General features: G+C 30.1%; 1 protein-coding gene across 3 annotated transcripts in view; it reads right to left on the bottom strand.

Annotated features, from left to right (window-relative positions):
• Positions 1-14,233, bottom strand: part of LOC123008847 (MAP kinase-interacting serine/threonine-protein kinase 1-like) — a 23,491-nt gene extending 9,258 nt beyond the window's left edge. The window contains exons 1-2 of one of the 3 annotated variants that reach the window (XM_044404883.1): positions 14,178-14,233; positions 6,054-6,108 (exon numbers count right to left, since the gene is read on the bottom strand). In XM_044404883.1, coding sequence (XP_044260818.1) covers positions 6,054-6,108; positions 14,178-14,207 — 85 coding nt within the window. In that variant the 5' untranslated portion in view covers positions 14,208-14,233. Of the gene's footprint in view, positions 1-2,239; positions 2,560-6,053; positions 6,109-9,169; positions 9,299-14,177 lie in introns of those variants that run through there. The other 2 variants (XM_044404875.1, XM_044404892.1) reach the window with 2 other exon arrangements.
• Positions 14,234-14,249: the final 16 nt, after the last annotated feature.

Here is a 14,249-nt window from a genome sequence, read left to right as displayed (position 1 = left end):
AAAACAAAATTTCGTTCTGAAAATTCGATCACATTTTTTATATTATTTTAATTTATATTAATTATTATTTTCTGGAGACAAATGATTAAAAATAAAACCGCTTGGTTCCATACTTTATATTCACCCTGTATGTATTAATTATTATCTCTTTTAGCTGATTTTATATCAGTTATAGAAATAATGTACAACGAATGATCATTGCACAAATTTCGTATGTAATCGTCTATCAATTCAGAGTTCATTACAAATATTTAAAATACAGGATGATTCATAAAGACCGTACAATTACTCGGGTATTTTTTTTTAATTAAAGTTACTCGTAACTTTGTGTATTATTAGAGACGTTAAAGCATCTAGAATATTAAAAAATATATCTTAAGAACAATAAGTAAAACCCCTTTAAAATGTATAAATTTCCTACAAGGGTAAAGTTGGCAACAGCACATCATAAATTTGTTGGTTTTTATAGTAACGAACGTTTCAAATGAATGAGTACAGGCGCAATGTGGTTCAAAATGTACTGCACCGTTGCCAATTTGGACTATCTTTAAATATTCACATCTTCAAAACCACGCGGACAAGAAAAATTATAAAAGCCCATCTGAGATTCTATTAACGTTTTCTATCACCAAACAAGAGATTGTCCGACCTTTTTGAATCACCCTGTATAAGTACTGATTGGTTAAAAAATTAGCTATAAAAACATTGCCGCCGAGTCTCCATTTGTTTTTTTAATACAAGCGTCCCATTTTCTGAAGAAATGATTATTATTCATATTTCAAAAACAGATAGGTACATAATAACAGAAAACTTAAAATTTCTGTGAAATAAATCAGCAAAATATGTCGAGTTTTTAATACATGTTAAAAGATAATAAAAAACTAAATAGTGAATAAAGCAATTCAACAAGTTCAGTGGAGTAATATATTATAATTACAGCAACCCTCATTATTGCATAAACCGTACACGCTTATAGACACAGAAGATGTTTGTAATTCAACTAAAATTAATTAAACAAATACATAACGTGTTAAAGTGGTTAGTTAGTTCGTAATTCCTCCTCTACCTACACAAGTCCTTTAAATAAACATAATTTCAAAGTCCATTACATTTATATGGACATTATGTTTCATAGTCGATCACAAACAACACTTTTAAAAACTTCAATATTGTAAAAATGTTTTATCATTTTTGGTTTTGTAATTTAAATGTCATTTGTTGCCCTCGGTCGGCAACAGTTCCTGCAAATGTTTACAAATCCTTCATTTATCACATGACCTTTTTCCAGTTTGTTTTTACTCTTACACATCTTTGGAAGGTTTCAACAAACCTATTTTAACAACATTTACTCACATGCTACGTGATGAAAAGTCCACATATTATAGTATTTGTACTTTTTTATGTAATGTGACCTTAACTACTACTGGAATCGAAACAGTGCACTTTAATGATTTGTTTACAAGCAATTCGACCGAGCTAATTGTTATTTTTTAAGCAAGATATTACATCATTTTGTAACATTTCAAATTAACAAGTTACAAGTTCTAACTGGGTCAAAAAAGCCTTCAATTCGACATAAATTAAACTAAAAAAACTTCAACACTCGCAAAAAGGACCACAATACATGATTGTTTATTGTTTTATATTCCAGGTCATACAAACAGATGAAAACTGAAGATACGACATTTATGAAAAAGTGAGTCAATATTAAAAATTCTTGTACTTGTTTTTGGCTCCTTCCTCGAATGAAACGATGAACTCGATACATCCTTGCCAATGTGCGAAAATAGCACCAAGACAAAGAAGATAAATTTCACTTATGACTCGTCAGAAAATACAAAAGAATGATACACCACACTATTTCTATTAACTAGAACAACTATTTATAGGTTTTTTGTGTCATTAATTCAGGTGCTAACCCTTGACGAGCGTTTGGTCACGTTTGACCAACCAATGGATGGTTTGCTGTCATTCTAATGAGAAATTTTGAATCATGATCCAATCTTATCTGAAATGTGTCTAGTAAAAACAATGTTTTTAAGACTCGGAGTCTGCCTCAGTCTTGCCTCACAGAACCGGTTATTCTGGAAAAATGACGTAATCTATGCGTAAATATCGATAAATTTGGGCATTGGAGAGGCATGTCAGAGAGAGAACAAAGAGAATAAAAAAAGCAGAGGTTCCGAACCAGTCTGTTTACAAATAAACGTTTCACATCAAAAATTACATTACCACACACCTGGATCGTAGTTTTCCGCTTCTTCTAATATCCTTTCGACCATTTTTCAGTTTGCCTTTTGATTGATGAACTAAATTGAAGATAAGTTGTCCCGAAAGAGAAACAAAGGGATTCTGTCGACTAGTTCCTTCCCTTTGGATGCGTTTTTAAAGGAAATATTATCGAAGCTGAAGCAACGATGGGCCGGTGTCACAGATAATGATTTTTAGTAGGCACAAAGAAAGGATTTATTGGTTTTTATCACTCTATCTACCCATCTTACAATCCACACTCCACTGATGTTAAATTCCGACTGGTTTATTGTGCGCTCCGCGAACCACCGCATCTCTTCCGATGGTCACGTAGGCGCGGTGGGGCGCGTGCGTATCACAACGCTTACGTGGTATCGTATGATTTTCTGTTTGTGTTGGGTGCACTGACAATTGCACACGGAGGTTCCCCTTTCTAGAACGATTTTCCTCCACAAAATTCAACTTTTCGACCGAATAATAGACAAAACCCGAACTTTATACAATGAGCTAGCAGCAAAGTTACCCCTTGCCCATTGCGGAAACAATTTTTTTTTTGAGAAAAAGTACCACATTCCTAATTTGACAAGTCAAAAACCACAAATTAAAAAAAATAATTAAAAACAGTCACATTTTACATGAAAACATGAGTCTCTAGAATATTCCACCCGGTCAATAGCCGTTTCAAAGAGAACCTTCTAGAGAAATTTGTGTTACTAAGCCATTCTCGTTTCAAAATTGCGAAATTCTAGTATATTGCCAGGTTTTTTTTTAATTATTATATTTATACTTCTTCGTGTGGCTACTTCAAATTCATCTGAACTTTCAAAAGAGAGTATTGTGTTCTATCTAATATTCGAAGTAAATTGTCACCAATATTTTACATATTAAAAAAAAATTTTGCATCACCCTTTATGTTTGTCCTGATGTCGAATAGTATGATGCAATATTTTACCAAAGGTGTGAAATTGTGAAACTAAACTAACGTGATTATGATTATTTTCTGTTTTGACTGATTTGTACATCAAACATGGTCAATATTCCTATTAAAACAAAGTAATTTTTATTTATAAAGGCATGATTTTTTTTTTCAACGAACCTTTCACGAAAATTTATTCCGAAAAACACCAAAATAATAGTGACTTATTATTTAGTCACTAAAAGTGCAAATAGTATTCTAATAATAATACTGACCAATTCGCGTGAACCTTCAATGAAGGGTTACAGACATGTGACACCCGGTTTTTTTCTATAAGTGATTTTTTTTAATTTTAATCAGATGTAAAATTTAATAAAAGATTTCAACACAAACAAATTAAAGTTGTCACCAAATATTCCAGAGATTTAAAAATTCTTGCATCACCCTTTATTACGTTTGTTCTGATACTTGATAGTATGATGCAATCTTTGCCCAGGGTGTGAAACTGTAAAACCAAATCTGAAATTTAAAATAGTATTTTTTTCTTATGAATCATTTCATAAACCTACACAAAATTCGTCAAAATTTACATTGAGAGTTTGTTCTTTTAAATTAAAAGAAAGTGAATTTCTTCTATTTAAATTGTTAAATGCTTATAGCACGATTTATTTTTAATTAACTAATATTTAAGAAATTTATTTTAACAAATATCACATTTGTACACAATAGTGACTAATACTTATAATAATACTGAAAAGGAGCTATAACAACTCTAAAACTTTATCTCTACATTGCCCTGATACCTGGTAATGTTTTGCACTGAGTGTGAAACTGTAAAACCAAATCAAAAGTTGAAAATGTTTAGTTATTATTATTATTATTATTTGATTTTGATGTGAAATAGTTTGTTTTACAATTTTTATTTTGTCATTTTGATTGAACTTGTGATGATTTCGGTTATTCTCATTTATGTTGTATTATTACTAATTACTTTTTTTTTGTTGTTTTTATTTTTGAGATTCACCTGAGTGGCCCTCCCCTCGACTTCACCCACCATTATTTTTACTTTCCACAAAAAATATTATTTTTATTATTTCTAGACCCGAAACTGGCAAACTTTGTATTGAAAGTATTCTTTCATTTAATGTCTATTTAAAATGTGAAATTGAATAATGAATTATTTTTTTAATTAACTACTTATGGAAATATAATATTCCGAAAAACACCAAATTTGCATATACCTACAGAATAGTGACTAATACTTATAATAACACTGATAATGACTTTTGATACTGAATGACTCACCGAAAGTAGGTATTATTGAAATTTACATTTTTTTTATTGTTGAGACTACATAATATCACAGATTAAAAGATTATCAATAACAAAAATTATTAAATTATATTAAAAAAATTAGTTCAGGTAAAGCAAAAAATTTTTTTCCTTTACAAAATCAAAAATAAAAATTGGTTTCCTCTTGTAAACTGTAAATTTGTAACTTAATATAAAGTAAAAGTATCTGGTTTTCTTCAAAACAAATTGTGCTTTGATTAAATAATAATAATTCAGTGTCGCTAACAGATTTTGCCACAATATCACCCCAACCTTTGTAATAGTAAACGGCAACAAAAGCCCTTTTCACTTCCCAACAAAACAAATTTTTATAAATATCATCATTATCAGTTGTTACTTTGATCCCTTTAATACATTTTTGACCCAAATTTTGACATAAATGACGCAATCTTGCTCAAATTTGCATACGACTTGCAAAATAATGATAAAAATTATCAAAATTTGTAATTTTCATCAGTCAATGTACTTTGAAGATTAAGTCAAAACAAAATGAAGTGTTATTAAAAACATTAATTTGTTTGTTATCATCAAACAATAGATATAGAATTTTTGTACCTTAATAAAATTGAAAACTTGGATGTTTTGTTTTTGTTTCTTAAGTGGTAATCTACTATAAAAGTTTTTTCTGACAATTAACAAAATTAAAACTATCTAGACAGAAATAAATTATTATTGATTATTATTATTATTTCTTCTGAAAGCAGAGTTTAAAAAACGCCTGGTTTCATATTTTTGTAACTATTGTTAGGGTAAACTGGTCGTTTTTTTTTATAAAATTTGTAACATTTTATTAATTTTTGGAAAACGAAAATTTCAATAAAATAATTCAATGTGTTAATAAATCTAATAATAAAAACAAAAATTTAAAACAACCAATTTTTTAAAACTCTTTATTTCAAACGAGACAACTATAAACCAAACTAACCACTTATTACAGTTATCTAATTATTGTTGTCAGAGTTGTGTTTACTTTTACCATTTTTCTGTTTCTAGTCCAGTAATAACCTCAAGACATAAGTAAAAAACGGAGGTTATAAATAATTTGATATTGACACCAATTGTTATCAAAAACGTTAGCTTTAGAACGATTAATTTGCGCAAAGTTAAATCAATCAAAATAATCTGAATTATCATTTGCGATAATAAATGTAATAAACAAATGTTCACAAAAAAAAACGCTAAAACATGGAATATAAAAATGACCAGACAAAACGACCAGAGAATTTTCTAGAATTCAGTCAACTGCATTTAAACTCAATGTTATTTTGATAATGAACTGACGTCAAATTTTAATATCGAAAAAGGAAGATTCCATGGGACTATGCGGCACCTATATTTTACACAATCAGAAACATCATAATAATATTATTAAACGGAACAATTTTTGATAACAGCAACAATCGCCAAAAATAGATTATTTAAACAATAACAAACACGACAAATGCGCAATTTAAAATTTTTATCTGAACGAATGAATATAATAGGTGTTTGACTCACAAATTTTTGATTATATCCTCGTAATCGAAAAACTCACCTTTCCTCGATGTAGCCGCTGCATACCTCTTGGCTTGTTTAGTACAGTCTGCCTCCTGTGAGAAAAAAAATAATTAAGTAACACTGTTGTAACGCAACGATAATTTGGAAATTTAATTCAAGTTCAAGGTTTTTTTCCACTGGCTAGGAACCACGACGAACAAATTTACCAGCATTATAACAACAAAATAAAAACAAATATCAAGACCTTGGGCCAAACAAAAGTGTTGTTACAATAAATTTGTATTCTTGGATGCTGATTTTGGGAGTTTTTGAGACGTAAATTCTATTGCGCCGCTGTTTTTTTGCGGTGTTCGGAGAGTGATCAAATATTTAAAGGAAAGCCAAAAATACGCAAGCGATTTATTTACAGCACAATACCATCGGATGGTGCACTAAATCAAAATGTTTGCGTTTCGCATTATTTGTGCTTCAAATATTTGCATTTTACTTATTTTTCATAAAGAAAATCAATTACCAAAAAGTTCAAAAAAAACTATTGATATTTTAAAAGAGGTGTCCAAAAACAACAGAAGATAATTCAATCTTGGCGAGATCAAGATGTAAGATTGTAATTCAAAAATTATTTAAAAAATAGCTCATTTATTTTTGGAAAAATTGAGGTGGAAGATTTTATCGAAACAAATGATTTATGATTTTATTACAGAAACAATTTTGACAATAATGATCTTCGTGTAGGCAGCTCGTATATGGAAATTTTTGTGAATATTTGAAAATTTTTTCTCAGAATTTTAGAAATCACAAGATTTAAAAAAAGAATTACACAGTTTCTTTAGTGTCATAATTAATAATATTTTTCCTTTTATAGGTATTTGTAGATGGGCTGACGCAACACAGGACTGGTCACCTAAAAATCAAACCTGGTTGTGAATTAATTATAAACTTGTATGTCGCAGTATAATTTCCAATTTTTAATTCACTGCCTACGCAGATTTTGAATGTTTGCAAGCAAAAAAAAACTAAACAAAATATTATTGAGTTAGCGCAAAATAGCAAAATCACTCTTAAACAATTCATAATAGCAAAACTAGAGAATTCACTTACGAGGCAAAAACAAAAACTTGATAATTAATGTTTACCATTTGACTTGTATTTAAATTTCTAATTAACTCCTAAAAATATTATTTTTAACTAGCTTTCTGATTACAATTATATAACAAATGATGCTGCACCAAATCGATAAAAGTTTAATAATGTAACAAAACAATATGTCTTGTTAGATAAACAGGTCAAAGATTTTGTAATGAAATCACATGAATAAACAAAAAACTACAAATTACTTCAAATTTTGCATTTATGAAAACAACATTTTTTTATATGATTTGTGCAAGTACTATGTAAAAAATTAGAAATATTTATAATTGCTACGCACGTGTCTCCATAATTGAATGAATAGTTTTGTTTCAAAGTAAGTACACGATAAGTAAAGTAATGAAGTTTTATTTTTTTAGTTGTAGAATATTAAAGTCGGTAGACTTTTTGAAACAAAAATTTAAAAAAACGGTAATAAAAATTAAAGACTTGTTGATTATAAATCTCATAATAATTAATAATGATTCAACTAACCTTGAAATTTATAAAAAGAGAAATTAAAACTTACAATTTTTTTTTACTTAAAAAAAAAACAAACTTGGAATAAATATAAAATTCAATGAAAAACATACAGGTGTTCCGTTTCTATTGTGACAAATTGAAACAAGTAATATAATATTTAAATTTAAGACAAAAGTAGGATTTAGGGTAAAAAGTACCCTAACTATTTTGGCTGTAGTTTCTTACCACTTTCGGCTACACAATCCTAAATTCCATAGCTTCTGACAAAAAAGAGGTCTCTTGCGTTGTTTCGACAAAACTTACCGTTTTTGAGTAAAATCAATTCAAAATTTATAACATTAAAATTGTTTTATCCTACACCCCTCCAGTTTGGGACGCCCCTGATTCAAAATTTCGCCTTTGGTCTTTGAATTCGTTTAGGTGTATAAATTTGCTAATTTTATCTACTCTGAAATATTGAGAAAACCCCCTTTCGGGGGCTGTAGATCTCTTAGAAAGTATTTTTCGATAAGAGTTCATAGAAAACTCTTGCCTTAAAATTGAATATTCTATCAGTTATTTCAATTTGTAACAATAAAAACGGAACACCTGTATTTTTCATTGATGTTTATTTTACTACATCTACAAAAGATTTCGTAAATGAAATGCATGAAATCATCAGAAAAACGTAAATATTAGCTTTTATCCATCGGAAGTTGCCAAAATATGTATTTATTCGGTACTTTTCTACTAACGCCATAATAAATAAATATTTAAATTCCGCTGCACATCCACAATCATGTAATATTTTTCCGATGTGCGCACATTCTAAAATCACACCAGAACGTCTTCAGAGATAGTAGGCATTCATTTTGAAATGCTTTGACGTCTTCGAATTAATAGGAGAGAGTTCAGGGACAAGGCCATAGTTTCGGCGTCAATACGGCGAAAAAGTTTGGGATCCATCTCAATGTAGGTGTGTGTAAAAATACGACTTTTATTCGGTCCCGAAAATAGAAACAACTGAACAAATTACGATCAACATCATCAAAGGCTAACACGTGTTTTCTCTCACTTAAATTGAAAACTTCGACGAAATTTACCTAAATAAAACTCCAAAGTGTATTTCAAGGTGAAAAGTCAACAAATTGTTGTGTAACAGGCCAAGGTAATTCAGGCAAATGCATTATTTATGGTCCTAATTTGTGAAACAATTATTTTGTTGATGATTCGCAAACGCAATTCCAGAACAGGAAACCGCAAAAGGGGCCCCGCCTGGCGGATTTTAATCCACAACTACGCATTCAAACAAAATCACAGATTTGGACACTTAAGCCACCCCATCAATAAAAAATACTGTCAAGGCCGTTTTGGAAAAAAAACTCTTGAGAGCAGCTGTTCACATTTTACCTCTTATTTCAACATTTGAAACTGTGGTAACTAGGAGCATGGGTGGTTAGGAAAAAAAGTAGAACGATACTTGTTTGCCTAATTCAAGATTATGGTAATAAAATTATCAATATTATGACTGGGAAGCAAAAATGTGGATGATGTAAACAGTACCTGATTTTGCGTTATTCGATGATTATTTCCGTACCATGCCACATTACAAAATCGAATATAACAGCGAAGTATTGGCTGGAGAGAATTTTTTAAGCAGAAATTATCGAACGTCATATTTTTGATGGACACTACTGACAGATTTTACTCCTAGAGAAAATCTTGAGAAGAGAAAACCTATTCCTCTCTTTAATAACTTAAAAAACCTAAAGTAAAATACCCCGCAGGTTTTTCCTTTTTCTCTCGCAAAGTAGTTGTTTCTGATATCAAAGACGACTGACCTTTTTTGATTGTTTCTACAACAATCCGTTTCATCAATAAATCATTTTACAAACAATTAAGGTCAGATTGTGTCGCAATAAGCTTGTAAAAAATGAAAAACAAAGGAATCTCATTTTTAAAATGTTATCTTTGAATTCTGTTTCTGTATGTAGAAAAAAATATGTACACCTCGTGACATTCCCAAATTTAGATTAAACAAAGTATGAATGCGACTGAATCTAGGAAAAGACGAAAATATTTCTCCCCGAATTGAGTTGAGTTGAAAATTGAAAATTCCGTTCGTTAGCCTCAAACCGAGCAATTAAAACTGTCGCTGATGTCAGCACCGTATTTTTTTCTTGTTGGAATTAACAAAACTAAGACGTACGAAACAAAATGTAAATTGGCACTGTTTCAGAATCGTCCTAAAATTATCACGGAGGTCAACGGATTTTCCGTAAATTTTATAAATAATGCGGCACCTCCTCACGGATACAATTTTACCTCCGAATAATAGTTTTTGGCTGATGTACGCGGAAATTCTCCACATACGAACAGCTTTCTGGGTTAATATCTCTATTTTAAGGGGGTTGAACGAAATAAACCACTCAATTAATTCCCCCATGAGCTCCTGTTGATGGTAACTCAAACCACATGTGTAACTGGGAAAATGCCAAACGACAATAAATTTACTTCCTGCTATTAAATTAAGACAAATGAATAAAATATGGCAATTACCAAGTCAAAATGTTAACTATAATCATTATTGGTATCAGCCTATTAATAAATAAATAATCAAACACAGGGATTTCCAATTTCTTTTATTAAAACTACCACGGGTGAGTGCTAAAATTATCATACCAGACTTATGTTTTTTAAGCACCGACTAAATTTTTTTATTGAACCAAGTAAAAAGTGTAGACAAAACAACAAAAATTTAACTGTCACTAAAAAAATTAAATTTCTAATCGGATCAAGAACACACAATCTACATTTATACTTGTAGACGAAAAATGTTTCTCATTTTTGATCATTAATTGGGGTTATTTATTTTTACGATAGGGCTTTTACGCAGTAACTTTTTCGTTATCTAAAAGTTCTAAAAAACGCATAAAATCATTATAAAATCTCCAAATTAAGTTACATATGGCATTATGGGAAATAAGTAATAACTAATAACCCAATAATTTAAACGTTAGTGGATGAGGGTAGGTATTAAGTAGAGATATATATGTAATTTTTACAGATTTTTTAATGAATATTTACAAGTGATATCATTGTCTATTATCAAGGTTATCTAATTTATAGATTTTGGAACCTATGAGTCCTTTAAAATGTTTATAGACTATAAACAGACTTTTAAAGTTTGTTTGATAAAAACTAAAAGGCTCAGGCTTAGGCTCTAAAGGGCTCATTTTTAAGTATACATTATCCTATTTCTATTTGCAATGCAGATAAATGGCAGGCAACCAGATATACATCTGGTTAAAATTTCAAATAATGACAAAGACTTTCACGTAATTATTTTTAGAAATTGAAAATACAAATTCCAACCAAAATCATTGTAGAACTTTCTAGACAGTCACAAGTAAGTGGCCAAAATTATATTTAATTAAAAAAATAGTAAGTGCAATTTTTTTGTGAAGCAATGTAGACGCGGTGACAAATTTGTTTAACAATGTGGCATAACTGGTTTGACGTGAATCAATGTATGGTTTTTGAAGTTTGTTAAATAATTTATCATTACTACTTTCCTTTCTTCAAAGTACACAAAATACACAATTTAACCCAAAGTGAAAAACAGAGTTTTATATTTTTTTATTATTGAAGCAAATTCAAAGATTTTCAAGCTTAATAATTTGTATTAATTTTTTTTTCTGACATTTCCACCGAAATTTATGTACAGTTTCGGAATTAAAATTTCGGGCAGTTCACTGTAAACAACCTTTTACTGTCATCATGACTGACATTTGACAATTAAACTTTTCTATCGATGACGTTATTTTTGAAAGTAAATAGGTAAGTCAAAATCACATAGACCTGACAAGAGTAAAAAATGAGGTTATTAATGTAAAGGTTGTTTTAGAGTTTACATTATGAAAATGACAATACTGCCCGAAATTTTAATTCCGCAACTGTACTACACTGGCGGACACGGAATTTTGGACGATTTGTCATTCGACTGACATAAAAATGTAAAACAGACCTTAGGCAACACTTTCGGTTTTTGTAATTTTTGTCCTGATAGCTAGAGAAAAAATGACAACACATCAAAATAATTTATTGAACTTATATTAAAACACGTATTATTGTTTCGGAAAATCGACGCCAAAAACAAATTTCAACTAAAAATTTCAAAATTTAGTTTCAAACCTCAATCATAATGACAATAAAGCGTGGCTTACATTGACATTTTTTAAACCAATGACCAAAATTCCGTGTCCGACAGTGTACAGGGTGCTGCATTTTGGAGTCCGAATAGGGAATCTCCGAAACTAAGATGTTTAGCTAAAAACGAGTGATACATTCGGGGCTCACTTTTTAAGAAAATAATATTGGTTAAAACCGCATCCCGCTATCGTCTTTTATTTTCGACTAACAGTCAAAAGTTGACATTTTGGCGAAATCTAAAAAAATTCATATCTTCGTTATTCCGTCTAAATCCCACTTTAGAAGTATTGGGAGTTGGAATAATCGTATTTGTTTGAAAATTGGTACATGGCCATAAACCATTAAGTCCTCCTAAATGAAAATATTTTCAAGATGTCGGCACTTCCGGTTATACCGGAAGTCGGTCTCAACTTTCTTATTTTAAATGGAAAGGTATATTTTTTACTGCGTTTTTGGATTAACTGGGTTATTTTAAGGGAGTTTTCATCAGCTTGCCCTATACCTAAATTTAGCCATTTTTTAAATATTTGGAGTTTTTCAAAAATTTTTGGATCTGCACCTTCCACTTTAAAAATCGGTAACTCTGCTATTTTTTTAAATTTTGAATTCGTTTTTTTGCGTTTGAAAAAGAAAGTTTAGATCTTTCTTTCGGTGTTTTCAAATTTTGAAAAAAAATTAACAAACCATAAAATTTTAAGGTTACTTTTGTAATAATTCAAATACCCATAACTCAGTTTTTTCAAATGAAATACCCCAATTTTTATTTTACTAAATGGAGGAGAATTTAATTCTGCATCGATCTGTATTAACATTTCCTATACCTAAATTTAATAATTTTTAAGTTATGGTGACTTTTTGTTGAGACTGCCGAAAATCTGTTATTAGCCACATTCGTTTTCGTATAGTTTGCTATGGAAATAAAAAATGTCAAAATTGTTTCTCAATAAATGTCGACAGTGACTTATTATTTGACAAATAGTGCCAAAATATGAAGAGTCAAAGCTACTCAAACTTAGATTTAATTAATTTATTTTGTATTTATGGAGAGTGTAACAAAATTATGATATCGTTCATTAAACAAAAATAAGTTTTTCTCACTTGTTAGCTTTAAATAATGATTGCATGGTAGAACCTATCAATAATAATTAAGTTTGCATAACTTTGATTCTCTATATTTTGGTACTATTTGGCAAATAATAAATCACTGTCGACGTTTACTAAGAAACAATTTTGACATTTTTGATTTCCATAGCAAACTATGTGAAAACGGGTATGGCTAGTAATAAATTTTCTGTAGTATTAAAAAAAGTCCACTTGAAAATTATTAGATTTAGGTATAGGGAATGTTAATACAGATCAATTAAATTCTCTTCTATTTAGTAAAATAAAAATTGGGGTATTTCATTTGAAAAAATTGAATTATGAGTATTTGAATTATTACAAAAGGTAACCTTAAAATTTTGGGATGTTATTTTTTTTTTTCAAAATTTGAAAACACCATGTCTTTATTTCAAATCAGTATCTTCTATAACAACGAAGATATGATTTTTTTTTAGATTTCGCCAAAATGTCAACTATAAGTAAGTCGAAAACAGAAGACGATAGCGGGATGCGGTTTTAACCAATATTATTTTCTCAAAAAATGAGCCCCAGAATGTATTACTCGTTTTTGGCTAAACCTCTTAGTTTCCGAGATTCCCTATTCGTACATCCAAAATGCAGCACCCTGTACATATTTTATACGCAATCACATAATCTTTAAATAATCAAATAATTGTTTTTCTGTCAAAGTTGATGCATTGACATAATTACCATGCCAACAAGTTGAGTTTTTAACATTTGAAGGCTCGTAGCCTTGGTAATCGTTCATAAATTATTTTCCAACCACGGGATGTAATGACAAATTTCGCGACCTCCAAAAGATTAGGAACCGGCATATTTGGTAACGCCAGCAATCATCAAAAAAGATCACTATTTCTGGACGCGAGCCCGTCTTGCCCCCCTTCGCAGTTCCACGTGCGGTTTTATCACCTTGAAAACGCCGGTTTACACTTTACTACGCCTTAACACAGGAAAACAACAACCAATTCCAGGTGATAGTATTTTATCAAAAATCCTTCAAGGTCAAATAAATAAAACAGCGGAGCGGTTAAATCGTGACTGTACTTTTGGAGATTCTTGTACATTACGCTGCTGGCTTACTGTAACTTTTGCTTTCAATAAAACACACCGCAGAGATTCAACTATAAATAGCATCTCAGTCGATACATATCAGTGACGATGAAATTTTCTTCCATTTACTGAATATTGCGTGAGGGGCTATCACGTGTCTTTATGTAAATAGTGAGAAATTACTTACCGACTCAGACAACACTTTCAGGCCCGCCATCTTACCCACAACAAACTAGATTCCGCGCATGCGTATTAAAGA

Source organism: Tribolium madens, unplaced genomic scaffold (genome assembly GCF_015345945.1).
Source record: "Tribolium madens isolate multiple individuals breed KSU strain unplaced genomic scaffold, Tmad_KSU_1.1 Scaffold_19;HRSCAF=116;Tcas5.2_LG9, whole genome shotgun sequence".
Taxonomy (NCBI): Eukaryota; Metazoa; Arthropoda; class Insecta; order Coleoptera; family Tenebrionidae; genus Tribolium; species Tribolium madens.
The sequence above is the reverse complement of the archived record's forward strand: the minus strand, read 5'-3'. Positions and strand labels throughout refer to the sequence as shown.